Genomic DNA, 27,500 nt, shown 5'->3' with positions numbered 1-27,500 from the left:
ACTATAGCTAATCTCCAAACCCACAACGCTTCGCTGATGCGACACGGTGTAGGCTTGTAGATCAGCTGTGTTCCCTGTGCGTCTAAAAAAAAAGGGAAGAAAATAAGTAAATAGTGCGTGACTGCGCGCGTCTGTGGGAACCGGTAGGGAGAACCGAAATTGAATTATTGTAATGGGAACCCGGTACCCAAGCATGTTCACCTTGCTTGGTCCCGCCCCTACTTTGGAGTAGAGCTCTTCACATTCAATCAGTGATTGTGTGTCAGCCTGACTGTAGAGACTCTTTCGTTCGAACTGAAGTTCTGTTTAATGTGTGATAATTTAGGCTGACCTAGGATCAGGTTAGTGTTGCAGCGACATGAACGGCTGTGTTACTTGTGTGATGATTATGCTGGTTCAGGACCGTCCGCCCCGTCCTGGCTTCCACTTCGTGCAAATCATGGATAAAGAAGAGGGCAAAGTAGGAGCTGTTATAAGTGTGTGTGTGTGTGTGAGTGTCGCACCTTGTTAATATTCCATTCAGCCAAGCCAGGCACATGCATCTGCTAAAACTCTGATGATTGTGTAAAAAAACAAATGATCCGTTAGGTTAATTAAGGAGACGTGAAGAGAAGAGACTCTCTCACCCTCTGCTGCAGCCTGCAGGGAACCTCTCTCTCTCTCTCTCTCTCTCTCTCTCTCTCTCTCTCTCTCTCTCTCTCTCTCTCTCTCTCTCTCTCTCTCTGTGTCTCTCTCTCGCGCTTTAATCATAAAATGGTAATTGGTCAGTACGTCTGCTATATTATTTCATAAAGTCCACATTTATGTCTGCCTGGCTGGTTTCGGGTCTCTCGGAATGTCGGAAATAATCGGATCTCGGTCGGGCTCTGCGCCGCCATTTGAAAGAAATCTCGGAACAGTTCACAATCGGACGAAATAGTCACGGATCCATTCGGGTTTGGTTTTCCTCTTTGAAAATGTTCTCGGAACGGGACGGAATCGGTAAAATGTCACCGATTTAATTTCGGATTTCGGGAGATTTCTTTTTGACCCGTGAAGAGCTCTACTCTGGAGTGAGTGTGTAAATATAGTGGCCCTCTCTCCATTGTCAAAGTTGCCCACCACTGATCTACAGCATGGCAGGGCGGAGGGTGATGGAGGCAACAGCTCTGGGCTATATACGCCGTTGACTAAATGAAAGACCCTGTCCTTCGTCCTTTTGTAAGGGCAAAGGTTGAATAGCATACCTCCATTCATTTTCTTATGTTGTCTTTGCTGACAAGTTATTATTTTCTCTCTCTCTCCCTCTCGTTCCAGGCGAGGTATTTGATTACTTGGTGGCCCACGGCAGGATGAAAGAGAAGGAAGCCCGTGCCAAATTCAGACAGGTGCGTTTCCTCAATAGTAAAGTGTGTGTGTGTCTGTATGTCTGTCTGTCTGTCTGTCTGTCTGTGTACGGATGAGGTCCATGTCTGGCAGATTATGGCTGACAACACTGTTGTTTTTGACAGCAAATTTAGATTTTAGTCTTTTGAATCATTTTAATTTAGTTTTAGTCACCTGGAATGTTTTCGTGTTAGTCGACTAAATAAAAGATTTAGTCGACTAAAATGTATTTTGGCGGGCCTTGATGCCGTCGTAATGGCTGATTTTACACTTGCTGACAATAGCAGATCTACAAGCTCACAACACGGTTGTGAGCTTGTAGATTCGGCTATTTTTAGTTCTACTGGATCTCTTCTCCACTAGTCCCGATCAGGCCGTCGGGATCGGGAGTCGAACCCGCGGCACACTGCCAGACTGGGTTACCAGCCAAGGGGCCTGGACCGCTGAGCCACGGCCCAGGCCCCTTGATAACATTTTTGTCTAGTTTTTATTTGTTCACAAAATTGTCAATATATTTAGTCATCATGGCTTTGGTTTTATTTAGTTTTTATTCCGTTTTCCTCTGCGTAAAACGGTAGTCGACGGACATTTTTCGCCATTCTTTGTTGACGAAATCAACACTGGCAAACACACACATTTGTAGTGAGTGAGTGCGTGTGGGAGTTGGCTTGTGGTGGGGATCATTTCTCACCCAGATGAAGTATTGTGATGCGGGTCAGGGTGTACAGTACTGAATATACCTGGGTTGTGTTGACAGATTGCCTATTGTTGGAGGGTGATATTGACACCTGGCCAAAAAACTGCTGCTTGTCCACACTCATTCTTTCTACTTCATCAATCCCCCCCCCCCCCCCCCCCCCCCCCCCCTCTCTCTCTCTCTCTCTCTCTCTCTCTCTCTCTCTCTCTCTCTCTCTCTGCTCTGTCGGTCCCCATTCCCCAGATCGTGTCAGCTGTGCAGTATTGTCATCAGAAGTGCATAGTACACAGAGACCTCAAGGTACAGTACGAACACAAACATGCTATTTGGTTACAGATGTACCACTCTCACACCATGTGCACTTTTGTACTGTTTTACACACAGGCATTTTCTCTCTCTGTCTCTCTCTCCCTCTCAGAATTAACTTTGTGTTATGTTATTGCGACCCTTAGGCTATTTTAGATTAATTTACTTTATATATTACATTTTCTTTTATGTAATCCTCCTGACGTGTGTGTGTGTGACCTAGGGGTTAATCACAGGGATAATGTATTGCTCCTACTCGAGGCTGGATATCACACACACACACACACACACACACACACACACACACACACACACACACACACTCACACAGCATAGATGCTCTATATCAATTTGTCGTATCGCGACACGTGAGCTTGTAGATGTGCTATTTTCACTAGCTTGGAGACAAATTTCTGTTTTGGGTCTCGAGCTAAATCATTTTGGAACTGGTGCTCTACACATTTAGGCCTATACCTTCACTAACACACACACTGTCTGGTGCTCTCCACATTTAGGCCTATACTATACCTTCACTAACACACACACTGTCTGCACCAGCATGTTCCTAATGTCCACGCATGCCCTTTTCCTTGACATTCTTCCACCAAAACAAGAATACACCCATATTTTTACGCACACACACGTACACATGTTAAGTGCGTACTTTACGTACAGATGCGAAGCTTCTAGGTCATGTTGTTTGGCAGCATTCTGTGGATTGCAGCCATCCCGACAATTAATCCTCTTAACTGCACTAGCAGGCTGAACTGTGTGACCAAAAAAAACAACAACATTAAAATGATTACTTTTATTAGTCTAAGTAATGCCGTCCTGAACGGAAGGTGTTTTTATCCCTTTAACATCCCTGGATTTGGTTATGATTTGGTATGGCCCAAAGCATGATGACACATTTGGAGATGAAAAATGACTTAATTTGGGGTGAAATGGGGGGGCGGGATGCACCATCAACACACAGTGTTGTAACACTTTTTTTTAACCCATTTTGGGGCGGGAACCCCTTTTGGTGTTAGCATTATGTTATGCTTTAGCTATTGAAAAATAGCAGATCTACAAGCTCATAGCGCGCCACCGAGTGGCGCGCTACGAGCTTGTAGGTCTGCTATTTTTTTTAAATCGAAGAACGACTGACATAGAAACATAGCTTTTTCAGAAAACTCTCAGGATGTAGAAGACATTTTTAGAATCTGATCTCAGGTCGGAATGGGTTAAAGAAAAAAGCAAAAGCAAAGCACTCGGTCGAGTAATTCCACGTAATAGTGCAACGGGGTGCACGGTTCTGGAAGATGCGCGTAAATCTCTTGAGATTCACACTGAGGAAAGGCCTCTGGGCCCAAACGTATTCACTGTTGTTTGCTGCTGGGGGAAACAAAATAACCCATTTTGACCTGAGATCAGATTCTAAAAATGTCTTCTACATCCTGACAGTTTCTGAAAAAGCTATGTTTCTATGTCAGTCGTTCTTCGATTTTTCAAAAATAGCAGACCTACAAGCTCGTAGCGCGCCACTCGGTGGCGCGCTACGAGCTTGTAGATCTGCTATTTTTCAATAGCTAAAGCATAACATAATGCTAACACCAAAAGGGGTTCCCGCCCAAAATGGGATAAAACAAGAATCCTATCGGATACAACATGAGCGCTGGCATTCATTTCTACAGTTTCTAACACGTTTTTTTTTTTTTTTTTTTTAAGATATTTTTTTGCGGCTTACGCCTTTTATTGGTTTTTGAAGGGACAGACAGTAGGCTGACAGGAAACGGGAGAGAGATGGGGGAAGACATGCAGTAAAGGCCGTGTCGGGCTCGGGAGTCGAACCCGCGGCACACTGCGACTGGATTACCAGTCGGGTGCCCAGACGGTTACGCCACCGCCTGGGCCTCTAACACGTTTTTAACCGTAACATATTGAGAGATGGGGGTGCCCCCTAACCTGACTCCGCCAGATGGGGCAGCAGAGAGTGCACTGGGTTCCCCCCCCCCCCTCCTGCTCCCATCTGGGAACTCTCAGGCAGACTTGATGCTCCGGCCACCAAACAGCCTGGCCAATCAGCGGCAGCTAGAGGCGGGATCAAGGCAGCACTGTGTATGCCTTGATCCCGCCTCTAGCTGCCGCTGATCCCCCCCCCCCCCCCCCCCCCCATCCCTCAATAAGCATGTGTGCTCTTTTTCAGCACCATAGCACTTCACGTTTACATTTTTAACTCATAATCACACCTAGGTGCTCTTCTACTGTGGTCCTTGGAGCAACTCCACTATAGTCCGGCAGCCAACAGGCTTCTTTTGTTTAAAGTGGGACATTTGGTATATATAGTCTTATTTTAATCATTGTTATACTTTAGCTATTGAACAATAGCAGATCTACAAGCTCATAGCGCGGCACCGAGTGCCACGCTACGAGCTTGTAGGTCTGCTATTTTTGAAAAATCTTGAAAATGTGGCGCAAATCTTTGAATGTATATTCTCTCAGAGCCATGAATGAAGTATTGGGGCATCGCTCAAAACAACACCTAGGTTTGTTTTGTGGAATTGTCGTGGGGCATTTTTCCAAACCGGGAAGTGGTTAAAATGCCACGTCATCATGTCACGTGAAGTTAACCCATTTAGACCTGACGCCAGATTCTACACATGTCTTCTAAATCCTGACAGTTTTTTGAAATACCTCATGTTTCTATATCAGTGGTGCTCAACCTTTTTCCATGTCAAGGACCCCAAAAATCATAATGAAATTGTCCACCGACCCCCCCCCCCCCCCCCCATCTGAAAATATGTTATTCCAGGAACCCCTCAGATACAAAGAGTTGAGTTAAAAACGTTGGCGCTGAAAGAATGTACATTCAAAGATTTGAGTTAAAAACGTTGGCTCTGAAAGAATATACATTCGAAGATTTGCGCCACATTTTCACGATTTTTCAAAAATAGCAGACCTTGTAGATCTGCTATTTTTCAATAGCTAAAGTATAACGATGATTAAAACACCAAAACGGGTTCCCGTTCAGACTGGGTTAAGTGGGTCATTTTCCTGTAATCCGTCTGCAGGAATTACAAAGACTATGTAACGACAGTCTGCGGTCATTGTTATGTTACGGGCTATGTTTTGCTACGTTATAGGTCACGATGTGAAACGGGTCACAGGGCCGTGCGTAAGCGCTCCCAAACAGGACAACGAGCATGTTTCAGTGATCCTCGCCGGTCCCACGCGGACAATGAATTGGCATTTGTTTTCCCCTTTATGTAGCATATCGTCACTGTCGCGCAGAAACCTTGTATGTTCAGGAAATGGAAAAGTTAACTTGTCGTTAAGCTTCTTAATAATATATTTCATCGGTTATATATTTATAAAACCCACAGACCCAACGTAACCACATTCATGGAGCAACCTGACGTGCCTGTTATGGGCATGTCAAAATGTTTCCTTTGTAACATGATGAAAAATAGGTCATTCATTAAAAAAAAACATGGGGCTTCTGCCCTACAGCGATGATATTATGATCTAAAGTAAACTACCGTTGACTGCATCTACTGACAAACAAATAGTATTTCATAGCTACGCTGTTATTCCAACATTTCCTCCGTTGTGCCTTTTGTGTTGTGAAATTTGGTATTTGTATTACTTTTCTTGTGAGGGCCAAATATCCCCCTAGTAGAATTTGAAAAGATAGACTTTGTGAGGCTATATTGCTGGTCCTCACCAGATAAATGGTTGTTTCTAGTCTAGAGTTAAAGTTTTCTTGGGTTAGGCTTACAGTTGGTAAAAGATTCGGGGTCGGAAGTTCGGAACCTGACACGTTGCGAGCTTGTAGGACTGCTATTATCGGCTTTACAATTATGGTTAAAAATGGCACAAAAAAAGGCATTCTTAAAATCACCTAAAATGCAGATTTTCCTCACAACCTCACAAGCATAGCAATTTGTGTGTGTGTTTGTTTGCGTTTCCCAGGTCAGAGGCAGGAGGTGATGTCATAGTGTTCTATTTCTCACACGCACACACGGCTGCAAAGCATGCGTTCGTTATGAGCTACTGAAAAGGAGAGCGCACCTGTTGCTAGGCAACCCCAGTCTTCTTGCTCCCTCGCTCAGATTAGAAGTGATGCTCTCACACACACACACACACACACACACACACACACACACACACACACACACACATTATTATTTGACAAGCACGCACACAGAGTAGAAGAATGTGGTTGCCCAGTTTGTTCCCAGTCTGCCAACCTCTTAAACAAGTGTTGGCCTACATTGCATTATAGTTGAAGACATTTAACATAGTTATCCATCTTCTCCCACCTGTTTTTCTGTTGTTGTTTTTTTGTTCGTTTTTTCACCTGTTTTGTTTTTTAGGGCTATATTGATTGCGACCGTAGGTCTCAGTATACTCTGAAAACCTGCAAAACCTGTCAGGCACGCCTTGTGACACGCTCCATACATGGCCGTCTCCATATATGAAGATCACGACACTGACCTCATCAAACCCTGGATAGCCATACATGGAGAAGACTGGATTATCACCTAGATCTGCATATATGGAGCCGGCCAGCAACTCCACATCTGACCTCACGGACACCAGATTTTAAACTCCTGCTTCTTAACTGTGCCGTCGTATTAAGAAGCTCTGTTGTTTCAGGCGAGGTAGCTTCTCGCCCTAAAGGGGCGAGGTCGCTTCTCGCCCTCAGGACGTCTTACTGGTTGAATATTGATTATTGTATTAGTGTGATTAACCGTCGCCCGTTTTTTGTTCCCCCCCCGTCCCGCCCCGTCCCGTGTCCAGGCGGAGAACCTGCTGCTAGACGCCGACATGAACATAAAGATTGCGGACTTTGGCTTCAGCAACGAGTTCACGCTGGGCAACAAGCTGGACACGTTCTGCGGCTCGCCGCCATACGCAGCCCCCGAACTCTTCCAGGGGAAGAAGTACGACGGGCCCGAGGTGGACGTCTGGAGCCTGGGGGTCATCCTATACACGCTGGTCAGCGGCTCGCTGCCCTTCGACGGACAGAACCTCAAGGTGGGTTTTCATTTCAAGGACCCCCCCCCCCCCCAGTTTGACATGCATTAAGCTACGGACGCCCATTTAACGGCATTTCTATCTCTGAGACCCCAATTTATATTGTAAAAATATGTTAATTTAACTCTGAGAGGCTACAAATGGATTTGTACACTCAGAGTTACAGTCCCATAAGGGTCCATTTGGTTCCCAACTTGCTGGAGACCCCCTGGAACCCTTAGGGGTCCCTGGACCCCACTTCCCAAACTTTTGCTGCGAAAGAATATATATTCAAAGATTTGCGCCACTTTTTCAAGATTTTTCAAATCTGTGAGCTTGTATGTCTGCTATTTTTCAACAGTTAAAGTTTAAAATAATTGTTAAAGTGGTTAAAAGACACAGATGTGTTCCAGGTCTCAATGGAGTAGGCCTAGTTCAGACCAGTGATTTGCCGCCCTTTTAAGCCTGACTGATTTATACTTAGTCGTACGATGGCATTGTGTTCCGGAAATGTCAGATCTACAAGCTTGAAGATCGGCTATTGTTGGCATTTTTTAGGGGCGCTAGCCCCTCCTATATACAGGTTTAATATTTTGTAAATGCCATTGACAATGAATATAATATATATATAATATAATGTTCCTCATTACGTCATATTGTCTCTTTATTGTTAATGACGTTTAATGTTTGTGTTGGCACCGTTTGTTTTACATCACCATTACATCACCTAATCAACATGAGTTTGACTTTAATATATTAGCGCCCCTCAGTTCACACGGTTGTAATTTTGAATATGGTAAATGGTGCATTTATGTAGCACCTTTATCCAAGGCACTTTACATTGTGCAACACATTCACCCATTCACACACACACATTCACCGACCAGCACATCAGGAGCAATTAGGGGTTCAGTGTCTTGCTCAAGGACACTTCGACACTAACTCTGGGGGGAGCCCGGGTTCTAACTGGCAACCTGGCGGTTACCATCCGGCCACTCTACCCCTGAGCCACCGCTGCCCCTATGTTATTAGAGCTCCAAGATAATGGGTAGTCTACGAACATCTTTATATTTGAAAGCTCTGTCGATGTAGTATATCAGCAGAATATACACTGACAAAGGTCAAACTCATCGCCACTGGAACTGCCGTGATTTTGGAAGGATGTTATGTGTTAGAAACGGAACAAAGTTATTATTCTGTTTCTGGGAAAAGGGTGCGATTTTCTCTGACGCACACCATTGCACACCAAATTACTTACATTTTCATCATCCCATTTAAACGACAATAAAGTCTTAAGAATGGGCATGGTCATTATTCCCTTCAAGTGACAGCTGAATGAATTACTCGGGTAGCTGTGAATGAAAGTATTAAGCAATTATGAACCCTGGCGTTCCTATTCCGGCTATTCATGTCATAATAGGCGACCATGCAGTGACGACGGCAGATCTGTTATTTTCCTGCAAATAGACGCGTGGTTAAAGCAGCTATAAGCAATATCTTTTCAGTATTTCTCAAAAATTTGTATGAACTTTTTATTTGTATTTTTCTTTTGTATTCAGACAGCCAGCAATGGGTAAATTGTCTGTCTCTGTGACACATCTAGGGGCTGCAATCTGCATTCAAAAAATGTCCTAGAAGCTTTGTCAATGGTCAATTTGCCTGTCTACTTACTGATTGGTCAGTAAGTAGACAATTTACTGATTGGTCATTTATTTCTGCAGGGGTTTATTTTTTTTCGACCAATGACAAAGCTTCTAGGAAAACCTATTGAATGCAGATTGTGGCCCCTAGATGTGTCACAGAGACAAAACATTTTTGGAGAGCATTTTACTCATTGCTGGCTGTCTGAAAAACAAAACAAAAGGGTCATTAAAATGTTGACATATTCGGCGGGAAAACATGTTACTTGTGTTCTGCTCTTGAGACAAACCACCACATTTCATACAAGGGCACGTGGTTGGATAGTGGATAGTGCATGTTGGCAGTGGTGGAGGATTTTTTTTTTCTCGAGTAAAAGTAGCAATATCACAATTTAGAAATACTTTGTTGCAAGAAAAAGGCTTGTATTCAACATTGTACTGTTGCACTTACTACTGTAAGTATACTAGTAATTACAAAGTAAAATTGGTCAAATCTTTTCAAAAAATGTCAACCCTTTTCGAAACCTGTAGATCTATATAATACCTGAAGTATAACATAGGGCTTATAGTAAGTGGTTGTAGGAGAAAACTATCGCACACCTAGCAATCAGGCGTATGCACAGGTGCGTAGGCCAGTGGACATCAAAGAAAGCAATAAGGTACACCCGCACACTGTGTATCTGCTCGGCACAAGAGTATGGTCTTATTTAATGAAGCAACGTTTCGGTCACTAGGGACCTTCCTTAGCCATATATTAAGTGGTTAAAATCTCCAAAGTAACTTGTAACTAAAGCTGTCAAATTATTGTCGAGTAAAAATTGTTGGTAACCCTTCATTTTACGCTACGGTAATTACCAGGTAACTACCAGGTAATTACCTGGTAATAATAGGTAAGTACCTGGTATTACATGGTAACAACCAGGTAGTAGTTATAGGTATTTACCCATTAATTACCTGGTAATTACATGGTAACTTCCAGATACATTACTCAGTAATTACCAAGTATTACCCAGTATCTATAACTATTTACTGTATAATCTCCTGGTAATTATATGGAACTTACCATGGTAAATGACACACTGGTTGCCAGGTAATTGCCAAGTATGTTCCTGGCAATTACCAGGTATTTATACGTTTTTACTATGTGATTACCAGCTAACTACCCGGTATTTATAAGTATTTACTCTGCAACCAGGCACGATACCCTGGTTGCAGGTACTATAGGTAATAGGTATACTGTACCAAGTATTTTCAACAACTACCAGGTATTTACTCTGCTACCAGGCAAGTTACCCAGTAGGTACTAGGTCATTACCAAGTATTTTCCTGATAACTACCAGGTAATAACATGGTAACTGTATTCACTGTGTTTACATGGGTACTACCCATGAAACATGTGGGTAGTAGCCTACCAGGAAATTACCAGTTGTTACTAAGTCATTTCCTGACAACTACCATGTAATTACCTGATAGGTACCCAGTAAGGAAGGAGGAACTGTACTGTAAAAGGAAGCGTGCTCTATTTCCATGATATTACCATGTACCTACCTGGCAATTGTAATTATAATCGTCCCCCATTACCCATCAGGGTAATGGGGGAGGCTCACATAAGGCATACAGCTCACATAAGGCAAGATGTTTCCTGTGGTTCTGTTTCAGACAAAGAATCAGGCGAGAGATCAGGTAATATAGTTGATGTCTTTGACAGTTATCCTGTTTTTGCGTATTTGTCACCGGGTGGTGTTGTAATAATAATGCATTTTATCTTTATGTAGTTGATGGCTGGTAATGGTGGGGATGCTGGTGTTTTGGGTCCTGGGAACTCTGTGGTTGTTTCCTCTTATCTCCTCACAGCTAATATACAGATGCAGTGTGTACAGTGTGCTATCCAGACACGTGTTGGAGCGGAGAGGATGCCCACCAACGACACTGATCATTTTGTGTTAGTCGTTATCATTATCACTCCCTGATATAATTTTACACACCCATGGGTAAACACCACATTATTGGGTAATACTAAATACTGGGTAAATACCTGGTAATTTTACAATTATGGGGAAAGAACATGGTAATGCCATGGAAAAAAACCATGCTTCCTTTCACAGTACAGTTCCACCTTTCTTGGTAACTTGCAAGGTTTTACCTGTTAACGTTTTGGAAATGTATGTGGTGAAAATGTCTAATTACTGTGTAAATACCTGGTAATTGCCAGGTAACATGTTCAAAACATCCTGATGGTCAATTGTGGACGTTTAGAATCTACAATTACAGTGAAAGTACAGGGTAATATTATGGAAACAAACCACGCTTCCTTTCACAGTACAGTTCCACCTTTCTTACACGGTAACTTGCAAGGTTTTACCTGTTAATTTACACAGTAAATACCTGGTAATTAACAGTTATTGCCAGTTCAAAATTCAAAGTTCAAAATTCAAAATACACCTTGATGGGTAATGGGGAGGATTATAATCTACAATTACCAGGTAGGTACATGGTAATATCATGGAAATAGAGCACACTTCCTTTCACAGTACAGTTCCTCCTTTCTTACTGGATACCTATCAGATAATTACATGGTAGTTGTCAGGAAATTACCTAGTAACAACTGGTAATGTTCCTGACAACTACCAGGTAATTGCATGGTAACTGTAATCACTGTGTTTACATGGGTACTACCCATGTAAACGCATGGGTAGCCTACCAGGAAATTACCAGTTGTTACTAGGTAATTTCCTGACAACTACCATGTAATTACCTGATAGGTATCCAGTAAGAAAGGAGGAACTGTGTGTGCTCTATTTCCATGATATTACCATGTACCTACCTGGTAATTGTAGATTATAATCCTCCCCATTACCCATCAGGGTGTATTTTCAACTTTGAACTTTGAATTTTGAACTGGCAATAACTGTTAATTACCAGGTATGTTCTGTGTAAATTAACAGGTAAAACCTTGCAAGTTACCATGTAAGAAAGGTGGAACTGTACTGTGAAAGGAATGCGTGGTTTGTTTCCATAATATTACCCTGTACTTTCACTGTAATTGTAGATTCTAAACGTCCACAATTGACCATCAGGATGTTTTGAACATGTTACCTGGCAATTACCAGGTATTTACACAGTAATTAGACATTTTCACCACATACATTTCCAAAACGTTAACAGGTAAAACCTTGCAAGTTAACGTGTAAGAAAGGTGGAACTGTACTGTGAAAGGAAGCATGGTTTGTTTCCATGGCATTACCATGTTCTTTCCCCATAATTGTAATATTACCAGGTATTTACACAGTATTTAGTAGATTATTACCCAATAATCTTGTGTTTACCCATGGGTGTGAAATTATATCGGGGAGTGATAACGACTAACACAAAATGATCAGTGTCGTTGGTGGGCATCCTCTCCACTCCAACACGTGTCCATAAGTCTGCTTCGCCCCCTGGATAGCACGTTATTATTACACCACCACCCGGTGACAAATAGCAAAAAAAAGCCTTATGTGATTATAATCTACAATTGCCAGGTAGGTACATGGTAATATCATGGCAATAGAGCACGCTTCCTTTTACAGCACAGTTCCTCCTTCCTTACTGGGTACCTATCAGGTAATTACATGGTAGTTGTCAGGAAATTACCTAGTAACAACTGGTAATTTCCTGGTAGGCTACTACCCACATGTTTCATGGGTAGTACCCATGTAAACACAGTGAATACAGTTACCATGTTATTGTCAGTTAGTTATTGTCAGGTAGTTGTCAGGAAAATACTTGGAAAATACTTGGTAATGACCTAGTACCTACTGGGTAACTTGCCTGGTAGCCGAGTAAATACCTGGTAGTTGTTGAAAATACTTGGTATACCTATACCTACATGGGTATCGTGCCTGGTTGCAGAGTAAATACTTATAAATACCGGGTAGTTAGCTGGTAATTACATAGTAAAAACGTATAAATACCTGGTAATTGTCAGGAACATACTTGGTAATTACCTGGTAACCAGTGTGTCATTTACCATGGTAAGTTCCATACAATTACCAGGAGATTATACAGTAAATAGTTATACATACTGGGTAATACTTGGTAATTACATAGTAATTACTGAGTAATGTATCTGGAAGTTTCCATGTAATTACCAGGTAATGAATGGGTAAATACTTATAACTACTACCTGGTTACCAGGTAATACCAGGTACTTACCTATTATTACCAGGTACCTGGTATCTGGAATTACCTGGTAGTTACCTGGTAATTACCGTACTGTAAAATGAAGGGTTACCAAATTGTTTTTTTTTTAACCATTTTATTCCATGTGGAAAACTTTTGCAGAAAATAGTAGATCGGCAAGCTTACAACACGTAAGGTTGTCGATGGTCTATTCCGCAATAACATCAAACAGAAAAGACACTAGCACAGAGCCATGAGGGACTCTGATCAACCATATGGGGTTTAGTTAGTTAGTTTGTTTTATTTTGATCATCTTCCCCAGTATCCATAACATCACATACGTCAACATAACCAAACTAACATAGTTAACACTCCGTTTGCCCGGGGTTATTTAGTCCATTAAATCATAGCGCCCAAGCGATTTATAGCAACAGAGCACTTTTACCGACGGACCGGAAGTTATACCGGATGTGGCTGGAGCAGCTAAATGTAGCCAAAACACTCTAAAGGCGATCGACAACAACGGGAGGCATGATTAAAACTAACGCGACTAGCGACAGGACAGCGGGGGGCCGTCTAATACAGGATCTTTTCTTAGAATTGGACGGGATGATTTAGATCGCGAGTTATTAACGTTTTAAGTTGACGTCCCACTGTTGTGCAACACCGAGGATTGCGCAACAGGCGCTCCTAGGCTGTAGAGAGATTTGATCGGTTTTCATATCAATAAACTTCGTCTTTTGGATAAAACTTCGTCCTGGGCGCTGGGTGTTATAGGTGATCGAAAAGGAATAGGCTGAAGCTAAAAGCTTATATCGTTATATAGTTAACTTGAATACATATACTTGGTTACCTTGGATACCTTGGATCTTTTCAGCTCGCGTGTATTTAGCGTAATTTATGAACTCCATCCCTCCATCTGTCTGTTCTCTGTTTTCCCTCCCCTCCCCCGAGTAATGTTTTTTCTTCATCTGGCAACTCATCCCTCATTTAGTAATTATATTCCATCTGTCCTGACCTTATCTACTTACCTTGCCTCCTTCCCTTCACTCATCTTTGTATCTGTCCATCTTCTCGTGTGTGCGCGTGTGTGTGTGTGTGTGTGTGTGTGTGTGTGTGTGCGTGTGTGTGTGTGTGTAGGAGTTGAGAGAGCGTGTGTTGCGTGGTAAATACAGGATTCCCTTCTACATGTCCACCGACTGTGAGAACTTGCTCAAGAAATTCCTCATCCTCAACCCATCCAAGAGAGGCAGCTTGGAGGTACGCATTCGCGCACGAGAGTACGCACGCACGCGCGTGTGTGCACACACACACCCGCACACACACACCCGCACACACTTATAATTCTGAAATGACCTTTCACTTCATATTTGTTACTTTAGTTCATAATTCTCATTATTATATCATGGACCACTGTTTCCATGGTAACACAGTGTGGTATGATGTTATGAACTGGTGTACAACTGGGTTACGGCAGCCCAAACGTGTGGTATAACACATTACGTCAGTGCTTTTCAAGCCTTTTCATATCGAGGCCCGTTATTTATTCTGCATTTGAGCCACAGACCACCGTTTGATGACATTTAGCCTCGCAGACCCAAAACTAAAGAATATGTCAACCTTTCCATGCCGTATTGAGGTTGGTACCATTAGAGAGATAACCGGCAAATGTTGATCAAAATAACAATACAATAGACTTCTTGATGTTTAACAATAATTTAACCCCTGAGAGTGTAAAATGGAACCACATTTTGTTTCATTTTTTTACTCAAGAGTTCAAGTATCTATAAGATCTATTTGGTTACCAACTCTTAGCTGGGGACCACCTGGAACCCCCTCCAGGACCACTGGTTGCCTCTTAGCTGGGGACCACCTGGAACCCCCTCCAGGACCACTGGTTGACTCTTAGCTGGGGACCACCTGGAACCCCCTCCAGGACCACTGGTTGAGAACCCACATATTACGTTATTGACGTAATCTAATGATTGTTTTATTTAACTTGCGGCATATCTGCAATGTGATTGATGCAATAAACAGGCTCTGTTTGAACTCGGAACCGTCCATATCACTCCTCTGCACCCCTCCTTTCCTTCTCTACCCTCCTCTCCCCTCCCCTTCCATTTTCCTTTTGTATTCCACTTGTTCGTGTCTCCTCTCCTCTCCTCTCCTCTCCTCTCCTCTCCTCTCCTCTCCTCTCCTCTCCTCTCCTCTCCTCTCCTCTCCTCTCCTCTCCTCTCCTCTCCTCTCCTCTCCTCTCCTCTCCTCTCCTCTCCTCCATCTCTTTGGTCCCAGCAGCAGATAATGAGAGACAGGTGGATGAATGTAGGCCACGAGGAGGAGGAGCTAAAACCATATATCGAACCCCAGCCAGACTACAAGGACCCCAAGAGGACAGGTACAGGTACACGCACGTGCGAGACTATGACTAAAGCTAAAATCAAAATATGCTGTCAAAATCAACACTGCCACGCACACACAGGTGACTCCCGTAATATCCCCAGTAGCTATGAAGCGTTCCCAGCTAACACGCTTGTTTTTTATCACAAAGGCGTCTGTGTGTGTGGACCTCAGTCGCTGGCATTTATTGATTGATTACTTTATTAACAGGCTTTGGTCTAAGCTCCTAGGGCATAGGCTTGTTTCCATTGTGGTCCTCTGTATGATATCGGAATCGGTATCGGCAGATAAATATGACCCTGCAAATAAATCGGATATCGGTCATAATTTCATAATCGTGCACCCCTAATTAGATAGATAGATAGATTCTTTCTTTTTTTAATGTTTTTTTTTTTGTGGCTTTTGCCTTTATTTTATATTTTTTATGGAGGGACAGACAGTAGGCTGACAGGAAATGGGGAGAGAGATGGGGGGGAAGACATGCAGTAAAGGCCGTCAGGATCGGGAGTCGAACCCGCGGCACACTGCCAGACTGGATTACCAGCCAAGGTGCCTGGACCGCTGAGCCACGGCCCAGGCCGATAGATAGATTCTTTATTTTTGTGTCATGCACCCAAGGCGCCCAGCCCACATGGACTTATAGGACACACCATACAAATCATTGCGTCAGTATTGCATTGTGTACAAGAAACAGTTTTTATTTTTTTTATTTTTTTACACAAACACAACATTATGCCTTTTTTCCCATGCTTTGCATAAAAAGTCTGCTAAAGCAAAAATACCTTTCCTAAAACAAAATTCCAACTTTTCGTAGTCCTCTAACCAGAGAAAGTTAACACAGATGGTTGTCATTTTACAAAATAATACATTTTTCATATAATGGGCAGTGAAACAAAAAATGAATTTCATTTTCAATTTCTTTCAAATCACACAGTAAACATACTCTGTCCTCCTCAGGAATGAATCTACCTGTTTCTAAGGCTAATGGTAAGGTCCCAGAATGCAGCTGTGCACAAAAAGATCTCTGACTTTTGGATACATTTTGTGTAACATAAGGTTCAGGGCCATAATTATTTTTAATAAGACGATATGTTCTTAGTTTTGGTTTGTACCATAAATCAACAGCCCAACTCTCCTTATACCCAAGGAACATATAGTTCTGTATCTCATGAATATTACAGCATAGTCTATTTAAATAAATAAATGATGAATTATTCATAAAAAATAAAGACTTTACTTCATTGGCCCAGGGGTAACCATTAGAAATGTCCCTAATTATGGGCCAACATTTTGGCCCATTCTTGGTTTATGTGGGTTGGCATGCTCTACCCCATTCCCTCGGTTGGTTTACGTGGGTTGGCATGCTCTACCCCATTCCCTCGGTTGCCTTATCTTTTTGGAAACTCAGAAATCACGTCTCGTTTTGCGACGTCCACAGAGTAATTCAAATAGTTTTTAATTGTTGGTTTTAATTGTTTACCAGTGTAAACATTTTACATATACACGTTTTGTGTGTTGCGTTTCTCACACACACACACACACACACACACACACACACACACACACACACACACACACACACACACACACACACACACACCCCATACACACGGTTGTGGTTCTTGTCACAGTGTTATTAGGCTTACTAAAAAGGTGTCTGGCTTTCAACCTCCTCAAATTTTCAATTCTCATCCTACTGTATTTGGGCTCCCTTCTCTGGCTTCCGGCTGCTGCCCTTATTACCCAGTTCAAAACACTGGTGATCAGTGTGTGGTCACAGGAAGTCTGTTCGTCCCCCCCCCTTCCCTAAAACACTGTGACCATCACTCCACGGGGGGTGACCCCTCTCTCTCTCTCTGGGCTCCTCTCTCTAAGCTGTGGAATGACTTCTAGCCGGGGAGCCACAGGCCCAAAAGCTCAACGGTTAAGGATTAACATGTGATGTCATGACATACCTTTTATTTGTGTTTTTTCTATTCACTTGGTCATTGGATATGGCCAAATTTAGGCCAAGGAGTGTTTTCTGTGCAAAACTAATGCTTGGAAGGGATTCAGAATCATGAAAACCCCCTAGTTTGACACATGCTACTTAAAGTATGATGACATTTTGCCTTATAATGGTTGTCTATGGTGTGGTATACAAAAACACATACAAAAATGGCCATAACTTTTTTTCGCGATATTTCCGGCAGAGCAGACCTCTCATTCTGTGGACCCTAATGACCAAGTGAATAGAAAAAAACACAAATTAAGTGACATTAAGTGTCACTACAATAAAAGTATGTCATGACATCACACTGGTCCCTCTCAAATATTTGGTGCTGGCCCCCCGGCTATTCCCATTCCATTCACTCACGACTGCAGACTCGCTCACCATTTTCCAAGCGCAGTCTGTCTCAACTCTTCACACTCTATCTCACCAAGTGGCTCACGAAGTGGTTTTCCCTGGGGGCGCCCATGGATCCTTGAGGGGGTTCCCGGGGGGTTCCCCAGCTAAATCATTTGATACAGTCGTATACATCGGCTGTATCTACAAGCTCACAACACGGCACCTTCGTGACATGTTTTGAGCTCGTGGGCCCGCTGTTGTCAAAAATCTTGCAACAAATGTGAAAAATGTGGACTATTATTTGAACCCATTTTGGACGGGAACCCCTTTTGGTGTTTTAAACATTGTTATAATTTAGCTATTGAAAAATAGCAGATCTACAAGCACCGAGTGGCGCGCTATGAACTTGTAGGTCTGCTATTTTTGAAAAATCGTTAAAATGTGCCTCAAATCTTTCAGAAAATTGTCATGATTTAGAAAAAATCGACGTCAGGCCTGAATGGGTTAAGTCTTACAAGTCTCGTATAGACATCCCTGGCAAAACAAACGTTCAGACGAGGGTCCTTGGCCAAATTCATGTTATTTTCGGGGTGAAAATTACGTGAAAAGGTCCACTTCCCTAGCACTTGTTGCCTATTTTTGATAGTTATACTATGATATGTCGATGTATGTTGGTTACTTGTATCTACTGTATGTTTAGATACAAATATTGTTTGCTTGACCACAAATGCTAAGAATGTTCTTTACATAGCATGATGTTTAGACGGATGCTAGGCTTGGTGTTTACCTGGTATACTAGTTACGTTTAAAGCACCACTCTGGATAAGAGTGTCTTGCTAAATCCCTAAATTGTAATGTCTAAATTGTCATCACACATTGCATACTAACTATCGCATAGTTTCACATGTCGCATGCATTCTGGTACGGTCGACAATTATTTGAAATGTGCTTCATCGAATGATAATTCGTTTGGAAATAAAAGAGCGACAGGTACTTATCTGTCAGCCTGTATGCGCTAAATGTCTTTCCAGATCACATTTACCAGGTAATCATCAGTAAGCGGCAGACAGGTACAACTTGAACCAAGTGTTGCAGTTTTTTTTTTAAAGTTTACTTTAAGATGGGTAAAATGAAGATCATACCATGTATTTCGTTAATCCTCTACTGTTATAATTAACACAGGAAGGAAGACACCAGATGCAGCAGACAGAAAAACAGGTAAAGGAGAAGGGTGCAGGAAGGGCAAGCTGATTTAAACATCTTAAAAGAAAAGGAGAAACTCAGATTCAGATGCGGAACCCGGGGTGTCAAGCAATGAAGATTTGATTCTGAAGTGCCGATGCCTGCAGATCCGCTGTATAGTAACTGGATGTTGGGGTGTGTGTGTTTTGCACAGAAATCATGCTACAGATGGGCTTCTCTCAAGAGGAGATCCAAGACTCTCTGGTCAACCAGAAGTACAATGACGTGATGGCCACGTACCTGCTGCTGGACTATAGGAACTCGGAGGTGCGCACGCGCACCACACACACACACACACACACACACACACACACACTGCATACAACGTCCAGGTACAGTGCAGTGCTTTTAAAGAAACCACAGCTATAGAGCATCGCAGTCCCGCCCCCTTTCATGACAACGAGAGACCCGGAAAATAATTCCCCTTTTCAAAAAGTATTTATTTAAAGACGTTTACGCTGCAGACAAAGCCAACTGGAGTTGTGACAAATCATGACAATAAACACAATGTTTTGGGCCGATCAAATAATTAGAAAGAAGGAGAAAAAAATGCAGGATACAACACTATTTGTTTTGTTTTTCTTCTTTCTAATTATTTGATCGGCCCAAAACAGCTGTGTTTATTGTCATGATTTGTCACAACTCGAGTTGGCTTTGTCCGCAGCGTAAACGTCTTTAAATAAATACTTTTTGAAAAGTCTGAGGAAAATGAACAGGGAATTATTTCCCGCGTCTCTCGTAGTCATGAAAGGGGGCGGGGCTGCGACGCTCTTATTATCCTGATGTGAAGCAGTATAACAAAGTATAGGAAACTAAAACTACTGTACTCGTCAATTAACGACTAAAGGCTCATACATAGTCTGGATCTTCGGTGGTGAGGTGACCACCGAACTACAACATGACGTCACGAGCCGCGGTGAAGAGCAAACCACCGTCCACCGCTCCAGCCCTTCTCTCTCACCACCGCTCAATGTTATTTCAGCTCCGGTGGGCACCTCACCACCTGAGCGGTGGTCACCTCACCACCGAAAATCCAGACTACGAATGAGCCTTTAAGCCTTTTATACTTTGTTGTATAAATAACTGATAATTGCTTTAAGATTTTTTTTTTTTAATATATATCATATTTATAGGCTACGTATATATTTTTAATTGCCTCAGATGGGGACGCGAGAGTTAATGTTAATGGATGGCCAGAGCTGCTGTTAGTACACGATGGTGTGGTATACATTGACAAGCTACAGTAACTTCCTGAAACACTGAAATGCTCCACCAGCATTGGTGTCATATCAGCATATCGTTGAAGTTTAAGGAACTGTAACGTCACACCATTCTGCACCATTTTCATGCTTGCTCTGTCCGACAGGATCACACTACATCTCTCTCTCTCCCTCTCTTTCCTGTGTGTGTGTCTGTAATACGTACAGTTGGGTGCCACCGATATTGTCCCTTATCATTTGACCCATTTAGGCCTGACCTCAAAATTTTAAAAAATCCTTCTCTAAATCCTCCAGTTTTCTGAAATAAATATTTTCACGATTTTTCAAAAATAGCAGACCTACAAGCTCGTAGCGCGCCACTCGGTGGCGCGCTATGAGCTTGTAGATCTGCTATTTTTCAATAGCTAAATTATAACATAATGTTTAAAACACCAAAAGGGGTTCTCGCCCAAAATGGGTTAACTGTCCTTTTGCGCAGATCACGCAAACCTCAGCAAAAAGAAAAGGACAATATCGATGGCCTCCAACTGTATATCTATCCATCTTATCTATCTTCATTACGTGCACCCATTCTCATCCCTCGTTTTATTCTTTGCGGCAGTTGGAAGAAGGCACGATCAAGCCCCGCCCAGGAAGTGATGTAAGCAACATAAATGCCCCCTCCCCGCCTCACAAGGTACAGCGAGCACACAAACTCACATTCTCCTCCCCCCTTCTGTATCACGCCCCACGTGGTGCGCCGCGCAGCGCGCACACAGCTCCTTGTCCTCTCCTTGTCCTCTCCTTGTCCTCTCCTTGAAACGCGAGGTGCATAACCCTGCCGGTCATGGACGTGACATTCAAGGAATCTCCACGGCAACGCTGCTGGCCAGTTGAGAAATGACCAAATAACGTGAGCTTATAGAGGAGACCCGACTCCGTGAACGCAGGAGGCCCGACCCGTTCAGTAGCTCTGCTTCGGTTTGGCCGAGGGCCCTGAGGTCCTAAAAATTGTCTTTAGATTTCAAAATTCCTTTTTTAGCAAAAGGCTAATGCACACTTCAGAAGGCTAGTGCCAGGTTGGAAGTGGTTAACACTAACACGCGTAGGGCAATAGAGCATACATTAAAAAGGGTATCTTTGAAAAACAAAAAAGGTCCCGCACACTGTCGGACACTTTTTCTTTTTTTAAATAGACATTTCAGAAAGTATTTATTTATAGACCTGTAAGCCTCGGACAAAGCCAACTCGGATGGCGGCAACTCATGACAATAAACACAATATTTTGGGCCGAACAAATAATTAGAAGAAAAAAAGGGCAGGGTAAAAAAAACCTGTGTTTATTGTCATTATTTGTCAGCAATATTTGTCCGAGGCTCACAGGTCTTTAAATAGATACTTTGTGAAACGTCTATAGGAAAAATGAGTTCTCTTCCGGGCCGCATCTCTTTCTAAAAATCTATCCGCTCGAAACATGCGTTGTGAGTTTGTAGATTGGCTGTTTGCGACTGAATATTAGCCCTAGCATGAGTATAGGAGGGGTTCATGTGGTTAAGAAGACCTAAATCTAGCTCTGCTTTGTTTGTAAGTGTCACATCGGAGTGTCTGGGCCAGGTAACATGGACTCGCATCCTCTCATTTACCCCTCATGTTTATTGCACGGCTTGAAATTGAGCTCATTTTCCATCCAGTGCAGTGTTCTTCCCTTAACCTTGCTGAAGTCATCATGTAGTCACTCAGCACTTTGATATCCATTTGATATCCAATATCCATATATAATATACAGTATATACTGTGTGTGTGTGTATGTATATGTATATATATATAGTATATTGTGTGTCTAGACTCTAGATATACATTGCATTACATGAACGCTCGCCTCACAAGGTGCAGCATGCACACGCCAACATCACCAGCTGCCACCCTGTTGCTTCTCCAAGATCTTTATTATTATCACTCTGAGCACATACACATGCACATGCGCACACACTAAGCGTTCTCTCTCTCTCCAGGTACAGCGCAGTGTGTCGTCCAACCAGAAACCTCGGCGGGCCACCGATCAGGGTGAGACTGGTGTGTGTCAGAATGGGAAGAGGAGATGGAGGGGGGGGGGGGGGGGGGGGGGGGGGGGGCATCAGAGGAGGGGAGATGGGCATGGCTTCAGAACAGAGGGATGGAATGGAAAGCGGAGATATAAAAGTTTCACTTTTTGAATTATGTTACAGAAGAAAATTAACGTTAACGATATATTAACAATATACATTTTTTACACAATTATTATTTTTTTAGAAGGAGCTCTATATTTTTTTTTTTTTGAGAAGGAGCTGTATGTGTGTGTGTGTGTATATGTGTGTGTATACATACATACATACAGTATAGATATAGATATGTGTACAACTGGTGCGCTCCTAATGGGGAAAGATGGGTGATTAACTTAATGGCAACAGATTTGACACTGTTTGCTTTCGTTGTTCTCCACCCCCCCCCCCCTCTCTCTCTCTCTCTCTCTCTCTCTCTCTCTCTCTCTCTCTCTCTCTCTCTCTCTCTCTCTCTCTCTCTCTCTCTAGGCTCCTCCTACTCTAAGAGGAGTGGCCAGGTGGACAACCGTACCACGACAGCAGAGGAGTCTGGGAGGAAAGGCTCGTCGAGCAGCTCCACCACCAAGGTGCCTGCCAGCCCGCTGGCGCCGGATCGCAAGAAGAGCACCACGCCCTCCACCGTGAGACTTCACGCACGCACACACACGCACGCGCACACACACGCACGCACGCACACACACACTTTCCCTAGGGCGTTCTCCCACGCACAGATAATGATAACAAATGCCGATGCTCTTATGCAGTTAAAAAATAAATAAACTCGACTTCCTTGATCAGTGATATTTTAAGCATAATTGCGCACAGGACATGCACGTCAACGTGCTTGCACTCTCACACATGCGCGTGCACACGCACACACACACACACACACACACACACACACACACACACACACAGATGAATCGATACATTAGCTGTCACACACTTCCATTCACCTACAATCACAGATCTATCACCCCCTTCCCCCCCCCGTCTCTCACACACACATTGATATCTACAAATCCCCCCTCGCTCTGTCTCTCCCACACACGTGCAAGGTATTGACCTTGCACGCACACACCCCTACAATGAAGTCAATGTCGTTTCATTCAGTCACAATGAAACGACATGAATCACATGATTGCCATAAGAAAAACAAACAAGCGCATATTAGGCTTATTGTCCTCACACAAACGTGCGCACAGACACACACACACACACACACACACACACTATCAATACACAAGGATGATAAACGGACACACATGGACATGTGCGATGACGCAAAACCATGCACATGGACATGGCCGCAGACAACACCCCGGCCGGATGCTTTGTTCAGGAAATGAAGCCGCTTTGTTGACTGACTCACGTGGATATGAAATGGAGATACAGTGGCAGACATTGTGGCAGTAGATGGCAGGAAAACATTGACGTACTAAAGCATTCCTCGTCTCATCATTGACTTCACTATCGATGGCTACATCCGTCTCTCTCTGTCATATCTCAACTCTAATGCAAGGCTGCCCAACACCTCCCCTGCTCCCAATTAAATAGTAACCCATTAAATATTTCTTCATTACCCAATTTTACCCTCTTTATACTTGCATAATAGTTTTAATGGGATTGTGACATTAAAAGAAAAGGTTTTGGTAATTTTTTCTTTTTTTGTATGTTTTCTGAGCTTTAAAAAAACAAACTTTTAACATTCAGTAGATTTTCTGTGGTCTGGGGTTTTCTGGTGTGTGAGGTAAGACTCCCCAAAACCCATATATGACGGGGATTTGCCAGCAGATGTCACTGCTGAGGCCTGTTTTCATTGCACCCCAAAAGGGTTCAGAACACATGGAAAACCACACGCACCGCATAAAACCAAAATGAAAAACGAAAAATAAAAAAGGGGAAAGATTCATACTAGAAAAACATAGCTGCTCTACAAGGCCGCAAAGTGACATGTTGTGTGAGCTTGTGCGTCGGGTTGCACAGTTTATGCGTAACCTACTCCTCTCACTCACTCACACACGTCCATTGTCTTTCTCTGCCTCCAGAACAGCATCCTGTCTACTGGTACAGCTCGCAGTAGGAACTCTCCCTTGGCTGAGAGAGCCACGTTGGGCCAGGGAATCCAGAACGGCAAGGACAGGTACGCACGTGTGCTCACACACACACAAACACACGAACACACACACGTGCACGCAACTCCGTGCCACGTTATTGAACGGACGGTATGCGGGTGACGGTGTACGCATAACGGACTATGTCGGGTCATTCAGACGGGCGGTCAAACAGCGCTGTTGTCCGCTGTGGGCAACGGCCGTGGTGAGTGAGGCCCAACTTCCTCACTGAGACACACACACACAGTCACACACACGCACGCGCGCACACACTCTCTATCTCTCGGACTAAGGTCCTCAGTGTTAACCCAACACTGAACCAACCTGGCATCCCTATTTTGGCCATGTCATTGTAGGCGAAACAATTTCAAATATTTTCCGAAGTTGCCGATCTCCAAGCTCAAAACGCATTGTTTTTTTTTTAAAGTGTCAAAATGGACTCGCTGCTCCTTTTTTGTGAGTTTTATTATATTCTGACGAGTTAAATGAACAACACTCAAGGATTTTACAGTGCGGTTTGTGAATGAAGTGCTGCCTCAGCCGAGCTCAGTGACTGACTGTGTGACTGGCTGCCTGGATGGCAGCGCTTGGCTCAGAGCTCCCCAGCCAGCCCTCTGCCAGCTGGCCCTGAGCGAGCACACAGCTGTCCCCCCCCCCCAGGGCGGGGCCACCCCTCCTGGCCTGCAGGGGACCACAGCCACTCCTGTGGGATTTAGAGCCAGACCTCCAAGTAGATTACAGGTCACCCTTGCATGGGTTGATGGACATTATGCAAGTCTGACCCAGAGCAGGATTTCTTTTTTTTAATAGAAGCGCGCACACACACACACACACACACACACACGCGCGCACACACGCAGTGGCTCTCGAGCGGCACACTCGCAGGCAGGCAAACAGACAGGAAGGAAGCAAGGGTAGCAAACAATCCTAATTGACACAGGCTGACATTGAATCCTGCTCACTCATACTCTACTTCTCTTCTGTCCGTTCCCTGCTCCCTTGTCCTCCAAAAAAAACATTCCCTCCTCTCTGAGCCGCCTGTCACGGCTCTGGCAAATGTTAGCGTGACTCGACTAAAGGACTTACTCCATCCAAACGCCTCCAGGCTACGTCCCCCAACTCCAGCAAAGCCTAAACGTCGTTAATTTTCGAATGAAAATGTATTTAAGTAACTTAACACGGCAGAAAATAAGTATTTTCTGTTGTGTTAACGGTTAGCCACATATAAACCTATACACTTCGTTTGGTCCCCTCTTTTTTTCCCCGTTTCTGATAATAGCCCATCCACAAGCTCACAAAAAGTTGTGTTGCGACATGTTCATGTATTTTCAGTGAATGTTTGCTGGAGTTGGTATGCTAGGGTTAACTGAGTAAGCCCAGCTGTACATCATAGCCGTGATCCTATTAAACAAACCTTTGCATTTAATAACGCATAAATCACTCGGTAAGCATATGATGCAATGAAATGCTGTGGGTTTTATAATTTAGGTCACCGGACGTCGTCACAATTCAGTGAAAATCATCGAGAAAAAAAAAAAAAAAAGCCCCCCCAAAAATCATCTAGCCTAGCGTTACACCGGAGGTGGCTTTGACTCCCCCCACCCCCCCTCCCCCCACACACACACACCACCTGATGCTTCAATCTGCCATCAGCTTCATGCATCCTCTTCATAAGCATTAACCAATAATGCTTGAGTGTCTCTTGATAGTCATGTAGTGTATGCTTCATTGTCATGTACTGCTTAATCACTAGTTCTATGTGTCAGATCTCAAATGACCTCGTCGTTCCCTGTGTGCGGGCCCATTCCCTCCGCTTGCGGTGCGAGTTGGGAGATGATATTGTCCCGATATAGCACTTCTCATCGCTCGGCTCCTACAAATGATTCCCTGAAAGAACTAAGAGGGGAGTTCTCTGAATTGTTTTCACGCAGGCATACATTTCTCAGGTGCATTTTAACATAAAGTTAAAACGGGAACAAGAGGTGGATTCCACCTCTAGTCTGTCTTTTGCCACAGAGGATGCAGTGGTCATTTGAGACATTGTGCGGTTTTACTGTGGGTTCTATAAAGCCTCTGTTTCTCAACATGTGGTCCAAATGGACACTCATGGATCTGTAACTCTTGAGAGTGTACAAATGGAACAGGGCCATTTAGGTTACATTATTCCTCAGAGTTACAGAACCTAGAACCAACGTTGAGAACACTGGTTTTAAGCTAAAGCTACTGTAGGCTTTGCTAACTTAGCGGTTGTCATCTGCTTTTTTTTTTAATCATTTGTTTTTTTAATTGGTGGTCATCATTAAAAACTATGACGTTTTGGGCTTGTGTACTTGACCCCCCCCTCCTCCCTCTCCAACCTCTTTCATTCTCTTTGATCTTTACTTTCTCTTTTTAAATTTATGTTTTGATGTTGCTTCTCCTACTCGCCTCCTCGTGAAAGCTTAACTTGGTGTGTGTGTGTGTGTGTGTGTGTGTGTGTGTGTGTGTGCGCGCGAGCTCGTGTATGTGTGTACTTTGCTGTTCGTTCCCGTCTCCTCCCCCTCTCTCTCTCTCTTTGCTTTTGACGCCATAAAAAAAAGTTCACCTCCTCATCTCTCTAAGGGGATTAGGAAGACTTGTGATGGAATATTATGATATTAACTCTTACTGACGCTATATGCACCCCCAGACTTGCCTCCTAATAGGCTTATACACACACACACACACACACACACACAGAGAGATGGTGGACGCACATATGATTACAACAAGCTCAAACATTAGACCCCATACCAGCACACGTGTGTGCACACACACACACACACACACAGATGGTGGACGCACACACATTACACATACATTACAACACGCTCAAACATTAGACCCCATACCAGCACACGTGTGTGTGTGCGCGCACACACACACACACACACACACACACACACACACACACACACACACACACACACACACACACACACACACATAGTGT

General features: G+C 43.4%; 1 protein-coding gene across 5 annotated transcripts in view; it reads left to right on the top strand.

Moving 5' to 3' along the window:
* The window catches only part of mark2b (MAP/microtubule affinity-regulating kinase 2b), a 92,418-nt gene that overhangs the window by 40,286 nt on the left and 24,632 nt on the right, over nt 1-27,500 (top strand). For 4 of the 5 annotated variants that reach the window (XM_079490706.1, XM_079490705.1, XM_079490707.1 and 1 more), the window contains exons 6-18: nt 1,297-1,367; nt 2,306-2,362; nt 7,154-7,390; nt 10,669-10,692; nt 14,311-14,430; nt 15,466-15,571; nt 16,525-16,554; nt 19,079-19,114; nt 19,293-19,405; nt 20,960-21,034; nt 22,350-22,401; nt 22,905-23,056; nt 24,464-24,558. In XM_079490706.1, the coding sequence (XP_079346832.1) occupies nt 1,297-1,367; nt 2,306-2,362; nt 7,154-7,390; nt 10,669-10,692; nt 14,311-14,430; nt 15,466-15,571; nt 16,525-16,554; nt 19,079-19,114; nt 19,293-19,405; nt 20,960-21,034; nt 22,350-22,401; nt 22,905-23,056; nt 24,464-24,558 (1,168 nt within the window). The remainder of the gene's footprint in view (nt 1-1,296; nt 1,368-2,305; nt 2,363-7,153; nt 7,391-10,668; nt 10,693-14,310; nt 14,431-15,465; nt 15,572-16,524; nt 16,555-19,078; nt 19,115-19,292; nt 19,406-20,959; nt 21,035-22,349; nt 22,402-22,904; nt 23,057-24,463; nt 24,559-27,500) is intronic. The other variant, XM_079490709.1, reaches the window with a different exon arrangement.

Source organism: Electrona antarctica (assembly GCF_951216825.1).
Source record: "Electrona antarctica genome assembly, chromosome: 21".
In the NCBI taxonomy this organism is placed as follows: Eukaryota; Metazoa; Chordata; class Actinopteri; order Myctophiformes; family Myctophidae; genus Electrona; species Electrona antarctica.
The sequence above is the reverse complement of the archived record's forward strand: the minus strand, read 5'-3'. Positions and strand labels throughout refer to the sequence as shown.